The following is a 23,752-nucleotide window of genomic DNA, read 5'->3' as shown; positions in this document are numbered from 1 at the left end:
GAGAGAGAGAGCTGGTATGTGCTGCTCAATGATTCTCTCTCTCTCTCTCAGCACATACTATGTACATATCTTTTTGCTCCCTGTGATGGCATTTCAATGTAGTTCAATCTATCAACATTTCCTGGCCCAGTTTTTACATCCCTTCCTTCAAACAATTCTTGGGAGTGAAATGTTTGCTGAGAGGAATCCTCAAAAGTCAATCGAGCTTTTAATCCATGTTAAAAAAAATTACATATTTAAAGAGCAGGTTAATGAGTCTCTTATCATCCATGGTACAATTTCATCTGAGCATTAATAACTAACTACTAATATATCATGTTTAATAGATAATGAGTGTATTTAATATTTTTGAATATTGTCTTTTTAAAGAAGCCATGAAAGGACTGCAAAATTTTCCAGTAGAAATACAAAGACGTGGAAAATTAGCTCCTCACATCACATTGAAAATGTTAGAATGGTCATTTTGAACCCAATATAGAGTAGTGCAAGTTTCCATTTGTATTCCATCGAGGAAAGTTGAGCTCATTAAAAAGCGGCAAAGAAACATTTTCAAAAGTTGTGAGCTCAATCTTCCATCTATCCATACTTAAATAAGTATAAACTTGTATTGTGCCATTGGTTTACATTGTGATAGCGCACTGATAGCTGTTTATTTTCCTTTTAAGAAAATTTTCCATTGAAGATTTCCTCAATTATCTTACAGTCATTCAAGGTTTCGCTCTACTACGCCTAATAGTGATTCCGAATTGGTCAACAAGTCATCGGAAAGAGGGCTACAAAAAATAAATATGCAAATGCACTGGGCTTGGGGAGAACTACCTCACACTGCCAAGGTATTTATTCACAAAATGCTGGAGTAACTCAGCAGGTCAGGCAGCATCTCAAGAGAGAAGGAATGGGTGACGTTTTGGGTCAAGACCCTTCTTCAGACTGATGTCAGGGGGGCGGCACAAAGGAAGGATATAGGTGGAGACAGGAAGACAGTGGGAGATCTGGGAAGGGGGAGGGGAAGAGAGGGACAGAGGAACTATCTAAAGTTGGAGAAGTTGGATAAACCCACTGACTCGCACAGCTATCTGGACTACACTTCTTCCCACCTGGATTCCTGCAAAAAGTCTATCCCCTACTCCCAATTCCTCCGTCTACGCCGCATCTGCGCCCGGGATGAGGTGTTTCACACTAGGGCATCAGAGATGTCCTCATTCTTCAGGAAACGGGGCTTCCCCTCTTCCATTATAGATGAGGCTCTCACTAGGGTCTCTTCTAGATCCTGCAGCTCCGCTCTTGCTCCCCCTCCCCCCACTCGTAACAAGGACAGAATCCCTCTCGTTCTCACCTTCCACCCCACCAGCCAGCGGATCCAACAAATCATCCGCCAACATTTCCGTCACCTACAACGGGACCCCACCACTGGCCATATCTTCCCATCCCCTCCCCTCTCTGCGTTCCGCAGAGACCGTTCCCTCCGTAACTCCCTGGTCCACTCGTCCCTTCCTACCCAAACCACCCCTTCCCCAGGCACTTTCCCCTGCAACCGCACGAGATGCAACACCTATCCCTTTACCTCCCCCCTCAACTCCATCCAAGGACCCAAACAGTCTTTCCAGGTGAGACAGAGGTTCACTTGCACCCCCTCCAACCTCATCTATTGCATCCGCTGCTCCAGATGTCAACTTATTTACATCGGCAAAACCAAACGCAGGCTCGGCGATCGCTTCGCTCAACACCTGCGCTCAGTCCGCATTAACCAATCGGATCTCCCCGTGGCTGAGCACTTCAACTCTCCCTCCCATTTCCAGTCTGACCTTTCTGTCATGGGCCTCCTCCAGTGCCACAGTGAGTCCCACCGGAAATTGGAGGAACAGCACATCATATTTCGCCTGGGCAGTTTGCAGCCCAGTGGTACGAACATTTTAAATACCTTCGATTTGTACCAGCATCTGCAGTTATTTTCTTACACTATATTTTTCACACTGCCAAGGTATCAGGAAAGGATTTCAAGGTTATTTAATTTTGAAAGTATATTCATAATGGTGTTTTGTAAGAATACAAACACCTTTTTAAGTATAGAGTTTTTAGCCCCACATCACCCCAAAATCTTGAATTCTGTGCAATATCATTATACCCCTTCATCTCTCTCTACATTAATAAATATAACTTTTTATGTATATTTTAGCTGTAGCTTGTGCACCTAATATTACACCTGATATCTTGAATTTAAAATGTACTTCCATGTACGATTGACAGTGAAACTCTCAAAGTATTTGTGTGCAATGTTTTACAACCTGATCTTTTAAAATTGGCTGATATTTTCATTTGGGATTTATCTGCAACCATAAACACACAGGTTGCAAGCTAAATCAGATAAGTGGCACTATTATTTATTTTCCCTCTTACACTTTGGTTTTCTCTTCATTGTGCTTTTTGTTTTCCCCTTCTCACCCATATAACTTTTTTTTAATGCAGTCATAGATAGTGCCTATAGCAATGAATAGTGGACATGCTCTTAGTAAAACTTCATCTGTAGATTATTAAACAATATTTGGTAACTTTTTTGTGGATAGATAAATGTAACAAATATTTATACTTTTTCAGCTCATTACTCATCAGAAAGCAGAAGAACTTAACAGGGTAAACATTACTCCATCAGGAAACACTCACTTCAGGACAATTGACAGTGACCCATTTGTAAATTCTCACGACAATTCAACTCCCCCACCATTAGTGAAACCTGAGCCTTTAACAGTCGGAGAAATTATGTCTCAGTCTATGGACAATTTCACATGTAGTTCAGAACACTTTGAACCCCCCATAGCAATTACTCCATTGGTTCAAGAAAATGAGGATTCGAACAATACCGAGAATTCGATCAAGCCAGTCAATAAAACTGATTCCCCATCCAAGAAGAAAGGTAAGATTTCCATGGAAGTATTATGGACTAGCTAATCCATTGGCATTTTATTGTAAAATGGGGCTGCCTAATAATAGTCCTATTTTTTTTGTTAAATACTTGGGTGTTAACTTTCACTGGAAATGAGTTTTAGAGTTCTAATCCTGGTACTAAATACTGGGAAAATTTGGGATAGTTGAAGGTCTGAATCCTTTGCATCAAATTAAAGTAATTCTGTCTTATTTAATCCTAAATGTGCAAACTGCTCCGTTTGAAAAATACTTTCTCTTGGCAGTTGAGAATCTAGAAATGGATTCATGTATTACATACAGTGCCCTCAATAATGTTTGGGACAAAGACCCACCATTTATTTATTTGCCTCTACTCCACAATTTGAGATTTGTAATAGAAAAAAATCACATGTGGTTAAAGTGCACATTGTCAGATTTTATTAAAGGGTGTTTTTATACATTTTTGTTTCAGCATGTAGAAATTACAGCATACAGAAATTATACATAGTCCTCCCGTTTCAGGGCACCATAATGTTTGGGGCCCATGGCTGCACAGGTGTTTGTAATTGCTCAGGTGTGTTTAATTGCCTTAATGCAGGTATAAGATAGCTCTCAGCACCCAGTCTTTCCATCATCTTTGGAAACTTTTATTGCTGTTTATCAACATGAGGACCAAAGTTGTGTCAATGAAAGTCAAAGAAGCCATTATGAGACTGAGAAACAAGAATACAACTGTTAGAGACATCAGCCAAACCTTTGGCTTACCAAAATCAATTGTTTTGAGCACCATTAAGAGGAGAACACTGGTGAGCTTCTGAATCACAAAAGGACTGGCAGACCAAGGAAGACCTCCACAGAAAATTCTCTCTATAATAAAGAAAAATCTCCAAACACCTGTCCGACAGATCAGAAACACTCTTCAGGAGTCAGGATTTGTCAATGACCACTGTCCACAGAAGACTTCATGGACAGAAATACAGAGGCTACACTGCAAGATGCAAACCACTGGTTAGCTGCAAAAATAGGATGGCCAGGTTTCAGTTTGCCAAGAAGTACTTAAAAGAGCAACCACAGTTCTGGGAAAAGGTCTTGTGGACAGATGATACGAAGATTAACTTTTATCAGAGTGATGGCAAGAGCAAAGTATGGAGGAGAGAAGGAACTGCCCAAAATTCAAAACATACCATCTCATCTATGAAACATGGTGGTGGGGGTGTTATGGCCTGGGCATGTATGGGTGCTGAAGGTACTGGCTCACTTATCTTCATTGATGATGCAACTGCTGATGGTAGTAGCATAATGAATTCTGAAGTGTATAGACACATCCTATCTACTCAAGTTCAAACAAATGCCTCAAAATTCATTGGCCGGCGGTTCATTCTACAGCAAGACAATGATCCCAAAGATACTGATAAAGCAACAAAGGAGTTTTTCAAAGCTAAAAATGGTCAATTCCTGAGTGGCCGTCAATCACCCGATCTGAACCCAATTGAGCATGCCTTTTATATGCTGAAGAGAAAACTGAAGGGGACTAGCCCCCAAAACAAGCATAAGCTAAAGATGGCTGCAATACAGGCCTGACAGAGCATCATCAGAGAAGACACCCAGCCACTCGTGATGTCCATGAATTGCAGACTTCAAGCAGTCATTGTATGCAAAGGATATGCAACAAAATACTAAACATGACTACTTTCATTTACATGACATTGCTGTGTCCCAAACATTATGGTGCCCTGAAATGGGGGGACTATATATAAACACTGTTGTAATTTCTACATGGTGAAACCAAAATGTATAAAAAATACCCTTTTAATAAAATCTGACAATGTGCACTTTAACTCCATGTGAGTTTTTCTATTACAAACCTCAAATTGTGGAGTACAGAGGCAATTAAATAAATGATGGGTTCCAAACATTCTGGAGTGCACTGTTGAAGTAGAGTAGATGAAACGCCACATAATCTGGTGATACTGTTGAAATATAAATAGTGTTCTTCGGTGATCTGTTGGTGTTTAACCACAAAGGCATTTTGTAGCCATGTTCTTGGCCCTGTTCATTATTTTTGGACAATATTTTGCATTGTTTTTGCAGCTCCTACATCAGAATACATTTTTTACGTCTTTATTTCCTGACCAAAAGAGTAGTTTCCTTTCTCTCTAAAATCTCCTTTCTCTTTTTCCACTGCTCAATAAGTATATTTACAAAATATGTTATTCTTCTGCAAACCTATCTGTTTTTCTGAAAATAGTAGGTTGGTGCTAGGGAAAGTGTAGAGAATTAGAATGTTTAATTATGTTCAGTTAGCTGGGTGTCTGAGGGCTGAGACCACTTGATGAAGTGAGCTTACATCTGCACTAATCTGCCAAGATATGTTTCATAGAAGCTGATGATATAATATTGAAGTTGGGGAAAATAGTCTGTTTATTTAAAAGGACGTGTATTTTACAGGAATAGTTATAATTGAAAGTTTGTGTGCAACTTCCTATTGATGGTGAGCATTGGTTTAGTTGTGGTGAAACTTAAGCCCGTAATTGTTCTTTGTTTCTTTGCTCGTTCCAAGATAAACGCAGCCACCACCTGGGTGCTGATGGTGTCTACCTAGATGATATCACAGAGATGAACCCTGACGCTGCAGCACTTTATTTTCCAAAAAGGTAACTGAATTGAATGCATAAATATTCTTTTAAGTTCTCTCAATCAAGGTGTAAATGTTCCGACATGCTAAAATACTGTAATTATTTATTCTGCAGTGAAACCAATGCAGCTGGTCGAAACTGGTCAGAACATGAAGTACATTCGGAAAGTCTGTCACCACAGTCAGTAGGAAGCTCTGGAGTGGACAGTGGTGTTGATAGCTTCTCTGACATTCTTGGGGACTTGCCAACTATTGCCATTTCGCTCTGTGGTGGGCTAAATGACTACAAAGAATTAACAAATGGTAATACTTTTAAGGTCTAATCCTTTGTTTGCCACAGAAATATTGTCAGGCCAGTTCTGTTAAATGTGTACTTTGCAGAAATGGTAGATGAACCAATGTGGTGTGCCAACTGCCATTGTAGTTGTAACTTGTTTTACAGAAGTAAGTTCGTGTCGGAGCCAGTGAATTCTTGACTTTTCAGCATGTGAGGATGCCATTCAGCCTACCTCCCAGCTTGCTGGTTAATTCTACTTACTGGTTCATGACTTTTGTAGGCCTGGAGTTGCATTCAGGCCAAAGCAGTTAAGGACAATTGTTTTCCCTCTGGGAGACAATAGCAAATAACATGGGATTTTTACATAAACTCTCAGTTTATGGATATCCTTACCAGTCTTTCCATTGTGTTCATGGTTTATTTAATTCCTTGAATTTAAATGCCCCAACAGTTAAGTGGGATTTGAATTTGTGCTTTTGATCAATACTCCAGATCTTTGGAAATTAGTTCAGTAATAACCATTGAGCTACGTGGCCTGGTTGATGACTTGAATAACGCCTTTAAGGAATCAGACACAGAATATTTCCCCTTGGAAATATTTCAAGTAACAAGCCCCCAAATTGGTTTTTTTGGGGATATATTTCAAGTTGCAACCCCCTACATTTGTCTGGCTTTAAAAATGTTTAATTTGGATACTTTCTGTAGATGTTTTTGTTCTAAATGGCTTATCTACTGCATGATTCTCATTATTAGCAGATCACTTCACATGAATTGTGTGGAAGAGCCCCCCATCAAACTGATTAACTGACATTGAAAGGCGAGAAGGGTATATGGTTCGGTGTAGGAAAGAACTGCAGGTGCTGGTTTAAATCATAGGTAGACACAAAGTGCTGGAGTAACTCAGCGGAACAGGCAGCAGGAGAGAAGGAATGGGTGACATTTCGGGTCAAGACCCTTCTTCAGAATATATGTTTAAAAACTTATGATTATAAGAATATACACAGGTATTAATGATGCAATGTAGATCCTCTGCTACTGAGATTACAGAAACATCTGTGGAGTCCAGCTGTTCCGGCTTGAAGAGTAGTTTGCTGTTGGATTGAGGTTTTCATTAATTTCCATGGGGGATAAGGAGGAAATTTCAGAGATTTATTTTGTAGGTTTTACCTGTCATTATTCACGTCCCTCAAGAAATTAAACATAATGGGTACAGTTTATGACACATTATATTGGGTTTGCAGTGAAAATGTATGCGGTAAATCAAATGATATTTTCTCATTTTGTTGAGACTGAGGCTGATGAGAAAGCAGAATTTTATTTTAAAGGGTTTGTCATGCTCAACCCAGTTTCTGATAGAGCTTTACTCCACAATGCCACCCTGCCGAAAATTGAGTATAAATGGTAAAAAATATTGAAAAGCTTTGGAGATGGCTGCTATGAGTGTGAAAATAGCATACTCATGAAAAAGACATGATCTAAGATCACAAGTTGAGGGAGCTTTCATTCCCATCAATCGTGGGTAAATGACAATAACAACTAAATTTTAAAAGAAAAATGTCCCATTTCATGAAGAAAAATATCCTCAATTTCTTTTAAAAATTCAAACATTCATGCTGTGGACTAATTTGAATATTGTCTTTAAGTATCGTTTTTTTTGTCTCCACAGTATCTTTTGGAATATTAGAATTTTTGGCGACCCTAAAATCTTTCTTTTAAATCTGGTTTCATTAAATTGGTTGCCAGTTATCAAATGCGAGTTCAGTAGGGGAATGGGACATAGTAAATTGGGTGCCTGAGAGATTTTTCTTGATACCACTTGACTCCAGTTTGTATTGTGGCTTGATGTAATTTTGAAGTTGAGATCAAAGACTTGGGAGAAGGCAACTCCAAAATGAAGAAAATATAGTAATTGTCCAAATTGTTTAGGAGGCAAAGAAAATGATCAATAAGATATGTAAAAGTTCTGGGTGAAAGAGAGGTGATGGAAGACGTAATCCACAATGTCTTTCTAATAGATTTTGTAATAGATTAAATATTTTCAATCTTTATATTGCAAAAAAGAGCTATAAGAATTGTCAGTAAGGCTGGTTATGGGTTGGCAGTATGGGTTGGCCAACCAACCCATTATTTATGAAATTATATGCCCTAAAATTTATGGACCTAGTAGACTTTAATACTCTACAAATAATGTTTAGCGCAAAAGAACACTTCCTGACTGTATCCAAGATTTGTTTTCAATGAGGGAGAGCAGGTATCCACTCAGGGGAAATTATATGTTTGAAAAAAAGAGGGTAAGGACAAATGTGAAAAATAGATGTGTGACTGACTGTTAAAGGGGCGATTTATGGAATAGTTGCAACAATGAATTAAAAGAGTGTAGTAATATGTGTAAATTAAAGAAAATGTTCAAAAAAATTATATTTGAAAGGTACAAAATATGTGATCAGCACTGGGAAATGACTGACATGACAGAAATGATGGTTCTTGACTATATTTGTGTTTCTTTCTGTTTTGTTTATCTGCTTCTGACTTATGATGTTGTGTTTTTTTAAATTACATTTTGTTAAGTATTAAGGGTAGGCACAATAAACTTTGGCTTCTGCCTACACCTTTTTTCAGTCAGAAAATATCATTTGTGATTATATTACTTTATTTTTGATACAATGATTTCGTACTATTTAACTTTCACAACTGTATGGCCAATCTGTTGTATTGACCGGGAAAATAGATAAATAAATAAAATCAAATAGAGAAATAAATAAGTAAATAAATAAATGGATAGATGAGAATGAAGATTGGGGATCGTTTGTAAAATGGATATTTAACATGTTTAACTAAATCTTGACAGTAATGAACAAAGCCAATAAAACCAGAGTGGCTCCATACATTCAGAGCATGAATCACTTTGTGGGATCGCATTTTGAGTGTAGTCCCACAATCTAAGAGGAGGCAGACTTGTAATACTGAGAAGCTATCGATTGGAGTCAAAGAGCTGGTCTTGCATGTTGGCAAGTCTGGAAGTAGTATGGTAATGCCAAGTTTAGAACATTACTTTAAATTGTGAGAGTAGGTTAAGTGAGCATGTGTTCAAATTGATGTGGTGATTTTAGCACTGATATCAGAAAGCTGTTCACACAATGTGGAATAACTTGGATACAGAACCTTGGAATGTTTTAAGAAACATTATTATAACAAGAACCTTGAATTTTTTTGGGGATGGATGAATAAAGGTAGACTAAATTACCTTAATGTCTTACGGTTTTACCATTGTGTTAAAAGGCTTAATATACTAATGTTTATGTTCTTGCAGAACAATTTATGAGGCGTTCTATATCATATCAACAGTTTGCAGTGAATCCAGGAATCATTGATGATCCCAATCTGGTGGTAAAGATTGGAAGCAAGTAAGTAGAACATACAGAATAAGAAAGTAAAACATTCGCACCAACTGATTGCTCATAATGCATTATAATTTGAAAGTAGATTCTATAGTAGCTTCGAGATCCATTATGAATTAGAACCAACATTCCATGATTAGCATTTGCTTTCACCCTCTATTGCTCAAATGTTTTGCCAGAGTAAAGGGACACTAAAAAGATACAAAAGTGTTAAAGGACTTAATTGATATGTTTTTGAGCACTAGACAGTTTATTGAAGTGTTTTAAAAATTTTTAAACTAAGGTCTTGTAGTTTGTAGAATATTTGAAATTGCTGGTGGGAAGCAAGATGTTAATTTATATCATTGCATTTTACTAATTTATCACAAATAACAAGAAGAATTGTTAAGATAAGCCACAATAATGTTCATTTTTATAGTATCTTTCATTTATAAAGTGTTGATCAGTTGTATAGTGACTACATTGCAGTACAATTAACCTCGTATGTCACATTTAAAATTATACAAGGTTAATTAAACATCTATACTTTGAGTGATATTAATGTTATCTTTATTTGTTGACAAAAACTAGGTATTATAATTGGTCAACAGCTGCTCCTGTGCTTCTAGCTGTTCAGGCATTCCAGAAACCATTGCCAATGGTAAGTTAACACTTAAATGGTAACCTTGCAAATGGGATCCAGAAGTCAATAACTGGAGGATTTAATTATTTATTGACCTCTTTTTTAGGTGTAGGTATGTTCAAGGTATGATGTGATTATGTACTGTACATTATGTCCTAATTTCATTCCACAGAATGGTACAAATATTATGTATCGTTTTGATGAATCTCCAAGGAGTGAATTGGGCATTTTCAAACTTAATTCTTGTGTATTTTAACTGAACGCTGTAGGTCTGTGCAGATTATTGTTCCTACTCCAATTTTCTCCCTTCTGTGTCAATGGTGCTTTGTAGCTGGCTGGACACAAAATGTTGGAGTAACTCAGCGGGAGAGGCAGCATCACTGGAGAGAAGGAATGGGTGACCCTTCTTCAGACTGTCAGGGGAGTGGGCAGGACAGAGATAGAATGTAGTTGGAGACAGTAAGACTGGTGGGAGGACTGGGAAGGGGAAGGGGATGGAGAGAGGGGGAAAGCAAGGGCTTTTTGAAGTTCGAGAAGTCAATGTTCATATCGCTGGGGTATAAGCTAACTAAGAGAAATATGAGGCGCTGTTCCTCCAATTTGTGCTGTGCCTCACTCTGACAATGGAGGAGGCCCAGGACAGAAAGGTCAGATGGGAATGGGAGGGAGAGTTAAAGTACTGAGCAACCGGGTGATCAGATAGGTTAAGGCGGACTGAGTGGAGGTGTTCAGCGAAACGATCGTCGAGCCTGCGCTTCGTCTTGCCGATGTAGAGATATTGACAGCTGGAACAATGGATACAGTAGATAAGGTTGTAGGAGGTGCAAGTGAACCTCTGCCTCACCTGAAAAGACTGTTGGGGTCCTTGGATGGAGTCGAGGGTGGAGGTAAAGGTGTGCATCTCCTGCAGTTGCAAGGGAAAGTACCTGGGGAGGGGGTGGTTTGGGTGGGAAGGGACGAGTTGACCAGTGAGTTGCGGAGGGAACGGTCTCTGTGGAAAGCAAAAAGGGGTGGAGATGGGAAGATGTGGCCAGTAGTGGGATCCCATTGGAGGTGGCGAAAGAGTTGGAGGATTAGTTGCTGTATGCAATGGCTGATGAGGTGGAAGGTGAGGACAAGGGGGACTCTGTCCTTGTTGTGAACGGGGGGAGGGGGAGCATGAGCAGAGCTGTGGGATATCAAGGAGACCTTAGTGAGAGCGTCATCTACAATGGAAGAGAGGTACCCCTGTTTCCTAAAGAATGAGGACGTCTCCGTTAATCTAGTATGGGAAAACCTTATCCTGGGCGCAGATGCGGTATAGACGGAGGAATTGGGAGTAGAGGATAGAGTCTTTACAGGAAGCAGGGTGGTAAGTAGTGTAGCTTAGATAGCTATGGGAGTCAGTAGGTTTGTAGTAGATGTCGGTCAATAGTCTCCTGTGATGGAGAGGGTGAGATCCAGAAACGATAGGGAGATGTCGGAGATGGTCCAAGTATCAACCTGAAAAGTCACCCATTCCTTCTCTCCAGAGATGCTGCCTGTCTCGCTGAGTTACTCCAGCATTTTTTGTCTACCTTCGATTTAAACCAGCATCTGCAGTTCTGTCCTACACATTTTGTCTGCTCCACTGCAAAATCTCCTCAAGGTATGTCTACTTTGTAGCTGGCTGATAGGAAGCAAGTGAAATGTCAATTTTTCCCACGGGTGGATATTTGGGCAGAAGAATGACATAGAAAAATACATAGAAAATAGGATGAGGCCACTTGGCCCTTTGAGCCCGCACCCTCATTCACTGTGATTATGGCTGATCATCCACAATCAGCAACCCATGCCTGCCCTCTCCCCACATCTCTCGACTCCGCCAGCCCCCAGAGCTCCATCTAACCCTCCCTCAAATTCATTCAGTAAACTGGCCTCCACTGCCCTCTTCGACCGAGAACCCCACAAATTCTCAACTCTGGGTGAAAAAGCCCCTTCTCATCTCGGTTCTAAGTGGCCTCCCCTTCATTCTTAGACCATGGTCCCTGGTTCTGGACTCCCCCAACACTGGGAAAATCCTTCCTGCATCCAGCCTGTCCAGTCCCCCAATAATTCCATACGTTTCTACAATATCCCCTCTCATCCTTCCAAATTGCAGTGAATACAAGCCCAGTCTTTCCAATCCTTCCCCACATGACAGTCCCGCCATCCCGGGGACTAACCTCGCGAACCCACGCTGCACTGCCCCAACAGCAAGGATGTCCTTCCTCAAATTCGGAGACCAAAACTGCACACAATACTCCAGGTGTGGTCTCACCAGGGCCCTGTACAACTGCAGGACCTCATTACTCAAATCCTCTTGTTGTGAAGGCCAACATCTCCAAGCAAACACATCCCCAAACTCCTAGACCTAGGACTTAATTCCCTCTGCCACTGGATCCTTGACTTCTTGACCAAGACTGAATTTAATCCGAACTAGTGTAAAGGGTGCATTTTGGGAAGTTGAATATAATAGTAAATGGTAGGATGCTTGGGGGCATTGATGTACAGAGGGACCGTAGACACAAGTCTCTAGTTTCCTACAATACTAACAAGTGGATAGGATGGTATCAAAGGTATACGATTGGGAAGTTGAGAATAAAAGGTGGCGAGTCATGCTGCAGCTATATAAAACTATGATTAGGCCACATTTTCAGAATTGTGTACAGTTCTGGTTGCCATGCTAAAGGAAGCATGTTGAGGCGTAGGAGGGGGTGCAAAAGAAGTGGATGGGAGTACATTAGCTATAAGGAGAGGTTGGACAAACTTGGATTGTTTTCTCTGAAGCATTGGAGGCTGAAGAAAGACCTGAAGCATATTCAATTATGAGCAGCAGAACTGGGATAGACGGTCTTTTCCCATGGTGAAAATGTCAAGTACAAAAGAGCATAACTTTAAAGTGAGGAAGGAGGGATAAAATTAATGTGTGAGATGTCATTTTTAACACAGTAGTGGAAATCTGGAACGCACTGCCATTGGAGTTAGTTGAAGCAGAAATGAGACATTTTGACATGTGCATGAAAAGGCAGAGATATTTACCAGGTGCAGGCAGATGGAATTTGTTATATTAGCTTAATGGTTGACAACCACGGTGGACCCTAGACGCAGTTCCTGTGTTGTGCTATTTGATGCTCAGCAGATTCTCCATTTCTGTGGTGTGTGGTTTCAAGTAGCACAGCCAACGTTAGATGACATTTGGCTTTTTGTGACTGCTTTTCCCGTGATTTATTCTATTCTCTGGAGAATTGATTGGTTCAGTTACGAGAACTGGTTGAAGTATTGCTTGCTAAGAGCTTCTGATTTAAGTGTTGGACATTTTAGGAAGGATGGTGGATTGGGGAAGGAGATGAGAGGAAATGAAGTATAAGCTAGCCTTGCTGATGTCCTTGTACTCCAGTATTTGAGGGCTGAAGATGTTTTCAGTTAGCAGAAGCCTCGTGGTTCAGCCAGTTCTCGGTCCTGAACTCTTGGCTGAATCTATATTCTGCTGGACAAGAAGTCATGTATCAATGTTCCAGGCCAGGGGCTAGCTCACAGTTAGTCTACAAATTCTCTTCTTGACCCTATAATTCTACTTAGCATGTGATCTTGCTATAAACCGAGCAAAATGGCTACATGATGTCGCAAACTAATACTTTTTTCTGCAAAGAAAGGAAATGAATTCAGTTGCCATCTGTAATAGCACAAAATTAGTAGGCAGTTAATTCCTTATGCCATCTCAACTATTGGCATGGATATATTGCATGTTGATTTATTGGCTTAATTTAGTCTTGTTTGCTGCACACTTGTACGAATAAAGCGACAGTTTAATTCATTTTCTTTCTTTGCCAGCCTCTGAACTTTTAGAAATGCTCGTCTGTGTGGTCAACAGACAATATTCTCCATTTTATTCTTGGGAAGGTTATTGCATGTTGCTGGCAAACTGTGCGTTCTGTGCCATTGCTTCTTGAATCCAAATTATTGATTTTGGCTATTTTATCTAAAATAACTTCTAATGCTTGCCTTGTCAGCTTTAAGAGATAATAAGACAGGCATAATATATGCCTGTCATACATATATTTAACTGGGGTAAAATTAAACATGGATTAAATGGTCACCTATTTTCCATCGACATTTTGTTGGATAAAGGAATTTGATATCTAAATTTCCAAGGCCCTTGAGTTTGTCATTGGACATGCAACACCAGTGTATACTTTGGAGCTCTGCTGTAGCCAGAAAGCTGTGTAATGTTGTTCATTTTTTAGATAAGACTTTCAGGTCCTATTTATTTTAGTTGGGATGTGATGGGTTTAATATCCAGGCCAAGCAGACCCAAAACAACACCCTGTTCATTTTCTCCAGAGATGCTGCCTGACCTGCTGAGTTAGAGTCATAGAGTGACAGTGTGGAAACAGGCCCTTCGGCCCAACTTGCCCACAACGGCCAACATGTTTCAGTTACACTAGTCCCACTCGCCTACGCTTGGTCCATATCCCTCCAAACCTGTCCTATCCATGTACCTTTCTAACTGTTTCTTAAACGTTGGGATAGTCCCTGCCTCAACTACCTCCTCTGGCAGCTAATTCAACATGTGCTTGCATCGCAGTGAGAAATATATTGGTTTATTCATGTACTGTGATTTCCTCTCCACATTTGGATTTTGAGTTTGTTCTTGAGGCGAATTTACTCTCAAAATATTATCTTGCATGAGATAATAGTTGAGCTTCAATGGATTCCGTAATGGACCATTCTGCAGTCAAACAAAGTAATAATTTTAAATATCTTCATATGTGGACACTAAAACTTTAACTTCTGATTAGATGCCAAATTTTATTCTTCATGCTGCTATGTTTGTACCCTTCAAAACTAACCTTTTCTTTTTTTCCCTCTTTCTTTGGCCATGACTTTTGATTTTTTTAAATCATTCAAGCACTCGTGCCTCAGTTACCTTCATTCATTACTCAAGTTCACACTATTTTGTGTTGCAGAGATTAGTTATGTGGCCACAGTATGTTTATTATTTCATTCACTTGGGAGAGTAGCATTTTATGTTCTTTTGTATGGCATTTATGTTAACCTTTTTATTCCATTAGTTACCTTTGTACATTTTAAAACAGGCAACAATGGAAAAACTAATTAAAGAAAAGATGCCCAAGAAAGGAGGCAGGTGGTGGTTTTCATGGCGTGGAAAAAAAACCAGTCTAAAAGTGGTATGTTGCTCTGTGCTACTCCCAATCTTAGTTTGAAGTAAAAATAACATAATAGTTTAAGTAATGTTACCTGACAAGCATATCACAGCCTGCTAAATATGTATTTGATCATGAAGAGTGTCAGTGCAGTAACTAAGAACACATACACGTACACATGCGCACACACACACACACCAGGAGGCAGCAGAAATTGAATAGGTTCTCTGCATTGTAGTGAGCAGTATTTTGGATATTTATTAGGTTTGCCCTTTTCAAACTTCAAGTCTTCTGTAGCATTAGATAGGATTGAATTCTGATGACAATATCTGGGTCCTACAGTTCTGAGTGGTAGCAAAACCCACAGTCATCGGCACAACTTGCTTCCGCTGTCAAATCTTTGCTTGCAATGGCTGGAGTTCATGAAGTGTTGGACTATTCGACCATACTATATTGGGCTAATTGCCCAGTAAAATATTGGAGCAGTCCAAATGGGGGAGAGTGGCTGTAGGAAGCCAAGTCAAGGATTCTCATGGGATCTCTCTTCAGATGATTCCTTGTAGAATGCTCATTACCCATGTATGCTCAGTTCCTTGTGCAATCTGCTGGATTCCAGCAGCATATTCCAATGGTGCACTTATAAAGGCATTTATTTAGGAAAAATATAATTCATATAATTTTAATTAATGACAAGCGCATGCAAATTTGGGACTTTAATTGGGGTGACATTATGCACATGAATTGCACAAGGTTCTAAATTAAAATATGTTGACATTTAAAAAAAAGATGATATTCAACATAGTATTAGTAAAATAAGTGTGTTCTGAGACATGAACACCAGATGGCACAAGAGAACTGTTTTACAATAAACTAACTGTTTTAGAGTTTCTATAGAAAAAGGCTTGTATTTATGCACCTTTTTTGACTCTAGGATGCTGCAAAGCCAAGAAACATTTTTCAAAGTGTAGTCACTGATGTTGAAACCGCAGCACTCGGTTCCTTCAGAGTAACGTCTCATAAAAAACAATGTGATACTAATGAAATAAAATGGAGATTCGTTCTCTAAATGTTTCATTTGTATTGTGATCATAGAAGAACTGATAAATTGGTGATTTCAAAAACATGAAGCTGATTATCAAACATAAATTAAAAGCACTTAATTAAGTGGAATCTTGCTTGTTACATTTCCTCCCATATTTTGCAAAATTAAACTACGTGTCAGTATAAATATTATTGATCTATAAGAAAGAAGCTTCGGTAGTTTAGGATGAAGGAGATTGAATTGCAGTTTTTTAAAAACATTAATCCTATTTTGGAATCTTCTCCTAGGACACATTGAAATAAGTTAAAAAATAGTGCCATGAGCAAATGACAGATGTTGCTGGAAGCTGGGTATTTTCTAGCAAAATGATTTAATGTACAGTAGGCATAAACAAAAGAAGTACATGACTATAATTTGCATAAGTTTACAGCCTTTGTGGCATTAAGCACACAGCTGCAAAATTTAGCAATACACATCTGTTATATGCTCCTGTGAGATTGTGTTGGCCATAAAACTACAGGAGGCTGCTTCTTGATCTGCACTATAACTCATAATAAAATCATTTTCTTTATTTTCTGGCTCTCAGCATATGCAAAACAGGGCAATATTAGAGAGTAATGGATAAGTGAACATATTAGTAAATTTTATATGGAATTTCTTTCTAATGTCTTTTGAAATTATTTATTTGTATTTGGCACAATCCTATAAGATCCATCTTAATATTCATAGATTTCAGCTAAGTATTCCCTGTTGTCAATTGCACCCAATTCTAATTGTGCCAGCTATGAATATCAGCAGCTTGAATGCGGAATTGGTTGTGATTCCGTGCATCTCTTAGTGATAAATGTGGATATTTCTTTTCACTATGGCATGAATAGGACAAACTATGAGATGGGAAAACCTGTTAATAGTTATTAAAATAGTTTTTATTATTTGAAGCTCTGTTTGACTGTTTATCATTCGAATATCTTGCATTTTTTGATATCAAATGGCATATTGGAAACTCTCAATTATACAGTAGTGCAATACTTTCAATGAACTTTGTGGTAGGTGTACAATCTTGTTCAATTTTATGCTGGAAATGTAAACTTTGCATATAATTTTTGAATGGGGAAGCATATGTCTAGATTGTCTGTTACAGGAACAAGAAATTGAACAGATCCAAAGTAGACAGGATGCAAGACAGCAGTCTACACTCCCTGGAAGCAGGTATGTAGCTGCTGCAAATCTGACTCTTGTTTTTGACAACATTCTTTAATTGAGTCCTTCTGTCACCGTTGAAGGACTATCAATGCGGTTAGCTTTAAGAGGACGCGAACAGACATATCAACATCTTATTGAAACCTCTGGGACTAACTGTTCTTTGCAGCTTACAAATTATCCAAATACTGTAATACCTGAAGGACTTGATTTTTTGTAAATTACTTCTGTGAATATTTTAAAATGCTGCGGTGAAAATCTATTAAACATTCAAATACAACAATTTATAAAACTCAGCTAATTACATTGAAGATTAAATTGTCAAAATTGTTTCAGAAGGAAATATGAAGCTCTGGCATAGCAGATGTGTCGAGTTCCATATTTTGATATTGTAACCATAATTGGTGTTACACTTCCTGATTCTTGACCTCCTGTGCCAAATACTAACATTGGATGTGGAGAAAAAAAGAGGAGATGCAATCCTCTGCTGTTCTCAGTAATGCCCACCAGAAGCTGTGAGATAACAGTCTATATTCACTGCCTTCTCATTCCCCTCCATCACCCTTCCTCTACTGTGAGGAAACATCTGGCCTCTGCCATGTTCACCACTCCTGTGTCATGGACAAGATTAGACGTTTCCACACGGAAATGGCAGGCTTAAATTCCTCTCCTTGCATCCAAAACATAGTGTATGTGTTACACCACTGAGCTGCATCTAGAACTTACAAATATGAAATCAGTTCTGACACACATTTAACACCCAACTAAGACCATTTATATAAAAATGGAATATGTATGCTTCATTGGAATGTTCCAGGGCAGAATTATAACTTTGTTAACACTGTTTGTCCAATGGATATTTTTTTAGAAGCAGGGAAATTCCACTTTCTAATGTAACAGTGCCATCTTTGTGACATTTGGAACTGTCAAATTGATATTCAAGAAGCATGCTTAAACGTAGTTTAAGTTTGTTTCATTATTACAGTAATGTTTCATTATTAGATAGATGTTGGAGGGGGGGGGGGGGCTCCACTGCCTTTGTTTAATTGGTATGGTGATATGGTTATTTGTTCTTTTGTTACTTGAATTGGTGTAACTAGTCAGTCAAGTTCTGCACTTGAATTTCTGCTAGGTTAAAAGATGAATCATCATCAAGTGATGAAGATGTCAGAATGATCAACCATATTAGTGGTGTGGGCCAGCAAGATCACGATCTTTCATCTTCATCCTGTGTTTCATATGTGAAATCCCTTCGCCTCATCTCTGACCAGCTCGTAAGTACAAAATTCAAAATACGTAATTGTGGTGATGAAGGTAGAGATTGATCGGTTTTGATCGGGCATCAAAAGTTACAGGGAGAAGGCAGAAGGGGTTTGAGAGGGAAAAATAGATCAGCCATGATTGAACGGCAGAGTAGACTCAATGGACTGGATGGCCTAATTTTGCCCCTATGCCTTATTATCTTATGATATTGGGAAAGAACTTCCAGTCCGTTTAAAAATCATGCCATAAGCGATTTTAATTGCTATCTGCTAATTGTGCTAAGAGTCCTACATCATATGCTTGTTCAGTAATATCTAGATCAGGACACCCCTGCCAGCTCAGAATTACTTCCTAGCAACCCCTCTTAATATTTATAAATTTATGTCAAGTTGCACTTTTTTTTCCGAATTCCAGGAAAGACACCATAATATGTGCAAATTTAATCTTTGAATCCCTATATCTATCTAAGAAAACTACACTACACTCTATTCAAGGCCAGGATGACCTTTCCAAAGAGTGGTGTCTGGAACTGCTCTCAGTAGAACTTCAGTGTGGTCCGTATAATTGTAGCATAACTTTTGACCCCCAACTACTCTCATTCTTTAGATATAAAAGCCAGTGTCCGTTAGCAATTCAGGTTATTTTCTGTTCTTCCAAGAATGAGTTTGTAATTTTGACGAGACAGTGCACCTATGGCCTAATGGATTCAAACTGAACATTATAATTACAATTAGCACACTCAATTTGTTTTGTGCATAAAAAGTTTAATCCACAGTGTAGAAAAACTGATATAACCATTTGACACAAACCATATTAGTGGACTTGTGTTTTATTTGTATTACAGAAAAGTCTCCAACTAAAGGAAGGCCCAAATGATGTTGTGTTCAGTGTCACCACACAGTACCAGGGCACATGTCGGTGTGAAGGAACTATCTACCTCTGGAACTGGAATGACAAAATTGTTATTTCTGATATTGATGGAACAATTACAAGGTGCATTTTACCCAGACATGCCTTCATATACTGTTATTTGAAGTTATGTCATAAGTGAAATAGTGAACAAGTATTTTATATCTTTACAGATCTGATGCTTTGGGGCATATCTTACCCACACTTGGTAAGGATTGGACGCATCAAGGCATAGCAAAGCTTTACCATAAAGTGAGCCAGTAAGTTTTACTGCAGCTTTTACAAATGTGTACAGCATTTTGTTCTATTTTAACTTGTATATTCTGATCAAATTCATGTCTGTTTTGTAAGTCTGTACCAGCAACAGCATGAAAAGTTCTTCAAGTTGAAAGCAACTGAATTCTACACAAATAAATCAGAATAAAAAAACAAGCAGTCCTCAGGTTACAACAGGGTTCTGTTCCTGAGAGCCATTCATAACCTGAAGATTTCATGTTTGAAAAGAACCAAAAGTCTGTCTGTGACAGAATCTCAAACAGCTGTGAGAGAGCAAGCAGGGTCGAGAAGAATGGCTGCCAGCTGTCCTCACCCACTCAGTGAGTGAGGGAGTCTGCCTTGCGCTGTCAGCTCTGCTTGACTGGCTGGACCCAACCCCTGATTGTTTTGGCGTGGGTGAGAGGGGGGGTGGGGGGGGGTCTTGGAGTAGAAGGCACACAGATTACCCTTTTCCACCATGCAGAAAATGTCTGCAGCACTGCAGTAACTGGCAAATCCTTCCCCATCCATTCCACTCGTTGGCATGTGCGGTATCTCCAAAAATTGGGTGTTTGTGAACCAGTGGCACCGATAGAAATAAAAACAGAATATCTGGAGGCATAGTGTCAGGCAGCCAATGTAAAGAGGGAGTAAAATTCACTAAATTTTCATCAGAACTTAAATAAATAGGACAGTTCCTTTTTCTTAACAATGCTTACCATTTAAAAAAAGAATAAACCTGCGTGCTGGTAGTTCCCTTCACATTTGCTGGGTGTTCTACCATGCAAGACAATTAAGTGTTTTAATGTGCATTCACTGATATGAAGACAAATGAAGCAACCATTTTGCACACCAAGGACTCACAAAAGGGCAGTTAAAGTACATTGTTGGGTGATTTGTTGAGATGCATTTGTTAATCATAGCATTATTAAATCTCCCTTGCTATGTTATTCTACAAGGACAATGGGATGTTTTATCTGCCCTTGAACATGGAAATCGGTCTGTTTCTGGTGCTATGAGTACACGGAGTGGGACTAATATCCACAACAACTAATGACATCCTAACTTGTGCGAGTGCTATCACTGCCGGAGTAATATTCTTCAGTTCAGTTCAGTTTTTAATTTGCGAAATGTTAATGAATTTAGAGAGAGAGATTTATTGCCATTACTCTGTTGGTTTATCCACTGGAAGATTGAATCTCCCAACAAATTTAAAAGGTTGATGGAAAATTCACATCATTTGGCCCCAATGACTACCGAGGATCTGCTTTGCCTGGTTCTGTAGTCAACCACTGTGGTTGACAGGGATAATTGATCACCATTGTATGGGCCATGAGTGGACCTCCAGAATTTGTCTCCATGCTGAATTCTGAAAGTGAAAAATCTAATTGCAATTTCTCAGGAGAAAGAAATGCTCTGATCATATTTTGCATCAAAATTATATGCCGTACATATGTTCATGCCGGTTATTTTATATTCCTGCTCACTGAGATGAGGAACATAATACTGTCTAGAACATAACATAGAACCAGGAGTAGGTTGTCCAGCACCTCATGATTGCTCCACTAAAATCATGGCTCATCATACCTGAGAACCACTTGGTTGAACCAACTCCTCCCTTTGTTTCCTTAGCATCTAAAAAATGTATTGATTTCGGACTTGAATATACACAGGAATGGAGCCTCTGCAGGCTTACTAAAAATTGCAATCATTTACTGGGCTCTGGGTGAGGAAATTACTTTTCAACTTGTCCTGAATGGTTAATGTCTATGTTTGAGACGGAGGCCTCTAATTCTGGACATCACAGTACGGCAAATGACAGCACTGCATGTATCCTGTCAGGCACATTAAGAATTTGTGAGTTTCAATGAGCCAACTTCTCAATTTCAGACAGTACTGGCTTAATCTGTCCTCCTTTGATAAACCTATTATACCAGGAATCAATGTGTTGAATTTTTCCTCGGGCAGGGAGACTCGACCCATGTCGAGGCTTCCAGATGTTCCCGTGGCCAACACTAGACTACTGAAACAGCACCTTCAAAATCCCCTCATGGGAAGAGATGCCCTGTTTGGTGGGGGAAAATTGAAAGATGTTTACATGTTAATAGATGTAGCATGCCCACTGACATTTGGGAATTTGGAGCCTATTACTGATCAGTGATGGAGAAGGATGTCAGATGATATTGAGATCCTTGCATCCATACATTTGGTAAACAAACAAATGATGTATAAACTGTGGGTGCTGCACCATGTCAAACTATCCACTTAACTGTGCCTTTGGACACCTCATGGTTTCATCAGAGCCCATTGAAACAGAGTTGAAGCAAGTTGCTCTTGATCTCCAGTGAACTGGTTAAGAAGTAGATGTAATGCCATACACAATTGGATCATTTTGTTAAGCAGCTCTCTCCAGCTCGCTATGCCAAATTTGTAGGGCTCTTTCTGAAGATAGGAAATTAGAGAGAGAGATTCACAAAATCTGATGTCTGGGACTGTACCTTGAGATGAATGCGGAGGAAAAGATAAATTCTTTAATACTGCAGATTTAAAGCACAAATAGTAAATGTCGTCAAAGTAACTTAATCACGTTTCCTGTTGAAACAATAACGTTTCTGTATTTGAATTCCTCGTGGTGAAAGAGGGCAGTTGTGGGAAATAAAACATTTGTCCACAAAGGACAAAATACGATTAAGTTCTCTCAAGGTAAGCATTCTCCAGTCAAAACATCAGAACAGGAAATTAGAATGTTCTGTGAAAGTCATAGTTGAAGAAATATTTTGAAGTCATGAATAAAGAGGATTATTTAATTCTGTTTGTGGTGACCTTAGGCTTCGAATGTCATCCTATATCTGCATTATAAATTAAGTGAACAGCAAGTAGATAAATCAAACTTTCCCTGTCATAGTCTTCCGCAGAGTAGGAATTATGGCAGCAGAGGTTTAGTTAAAATAATGCACGAGGGCATTAGGAAAATGTAAATGCACTTTTCCTGGACAGTGTAACATGAGAATCTACCTCTTTGAAATTAATAAATTTACAATAGCGGGCTCTGAGAGAAACAGATGGATTTTGCCCTCCCAATCTACTGCATGGTTATTTCCTACCCACATCCCCGGGCCCCCCTGGTCCAGAGGCAATACCCCCACCCTCTCACCTCCACCAAACCCCTCTCCCCCATGCCCCAATGGACTCCTATTTCCCCTGCTATCTCCCACATCTCCAGTCACCTTTCTGCCTTCCACTTTCGTGCACTCATTTTCCATTCTTGTTTCTAATTTCCCTTTGATTACCCCCTTTTTTTCCTCTCCCGTGCCCTACTACCCACATTTTGTCTACTGGCATTAAATTTCACTTCTCTCTCTCCTTATCTGACACATTTTTAGCGCCTTTACACCTCAAGCCTTTGTCACTTACTCCACCCATCTGCCAATCAACATCCCCCCATCCCATCTGAATCCACCTATCACCTGCCAGGCTTTGTCCTGTACCCAACTCTTTTCCAGCTTTCTTCCCCTCTACAATCAGCCTGAAGAGGGGAACCAACCCGAAATGTGGCTTGTCCATTGCCTCCCCAGATGCCGCTTGACCTTCTGAGTTCCTCCAGCACCTTTTATATTGACCATAACTGAAATATTTTACAATAACATTTGTTATAAGCTCCCGTGAGATTGTGCTGGCCACAAAACTACAGGAGACTGCCTCTTGATATGCACTATAACTCATAAAAAAAATCATTTTCTTTATTTTCTCACTCTCAGCTATATGCAAAATGGGGCAATATTAGAGTGTAATGGATAAGCGAGCATATTAGTATATTTTATATGAAATGTCTTTTGGAATGATTTATTTGTATTTAGCATAAACCCAAGCGATTCATCTCAATATTCATAGATTTCAGCTAAATAGTCCCTTTTTTCAATTGCACTCAACTCTAATTGTGCCAGTCATGAACAAGACCCTGGATGACATTCCTGAACTTGCTGTTCTTGCAGAAATATTGAGGGTTATCTTAGTTTAAAATAATGATATATCGTATGTGCACAAGGCCATGATCGTGATTGTTACTGTTTATTCAGTGGCATGAT

The 23,752-nt window shown here is 39.1% G+C and overlaps 1 protein-coding gene across 1 annotated transcript in view; it reads left to right on the top strand.

Moving 5' to 3' along the window:
• Positions 1-703: 703 nt before the first annotated feature.
• The window catches only part of LOC144591178 (phosphatidate phosphatase LPIN1-like), a gene marked incomplete at its 5' end in the record, with an annotated part of 36,068 nt that continues 13,019 nt past the window's right edge, over positions 704-23,752 (top strand). The window contains 11 exons of the mRNA XM_078395467.1: positions 704-833; positions 2,596-2,911; positions 5,462-5,555; positions 5,652-5,839; positions 9,124-9,217; positions 9,782-9,851; positions 14,930-15,022; positions 17,182-17,249; positions 18,373-18,514; positions 19,348-19,496; positions 19,586-19,672. Of these exons, the coding sequence (XP_078251593.1) occupies positions 704-833; positions 2,596-2,911; positions 5,462-5,555; positions 5,652-5,839; positions 9,124-9,217; positions 9,782-9,851; positions 14,930-15,022; positions 17,182-17,249; positions 18,373-18,514; positions 19,348-19,496; positions 19,586-19,672 (1,431 nt within the window). The remainder of the gene's footprint in view (positions 834-2,595; positions 2,912-5,461; positions 5,556-5,651; positions 5,840-9,123; positions 9,218-9,781; positions 9,852-14,929; positions 15,023-17,181; positions 17,250-18,372; positions 18,515-19,347; positions 19,497-19,585; positions 19,673-23,752) is intronic.

This window comes from Rhinoraja longicauda, unplaced genomic scaffold, assembly GCF_053455715.1.
Source record: "Rhinoraja longicauda isolate Sanriku21f unplaced genomic scaffold, sRhiLon1.1 Scf000637, whole genome shotgun sequence".
In the NCBI taxonomy this organism is placed as follows: domain Eukaryota; kingdom Metazoa; phylum Chordata; class Chondrichthyes; order Rajiformes; family Arhynchobatidae; genus Rhinoraja; species Rhinoraja longicauda.
This window is presented reverse-complemented; position numbering and strand designations above follow the sequence as displayed.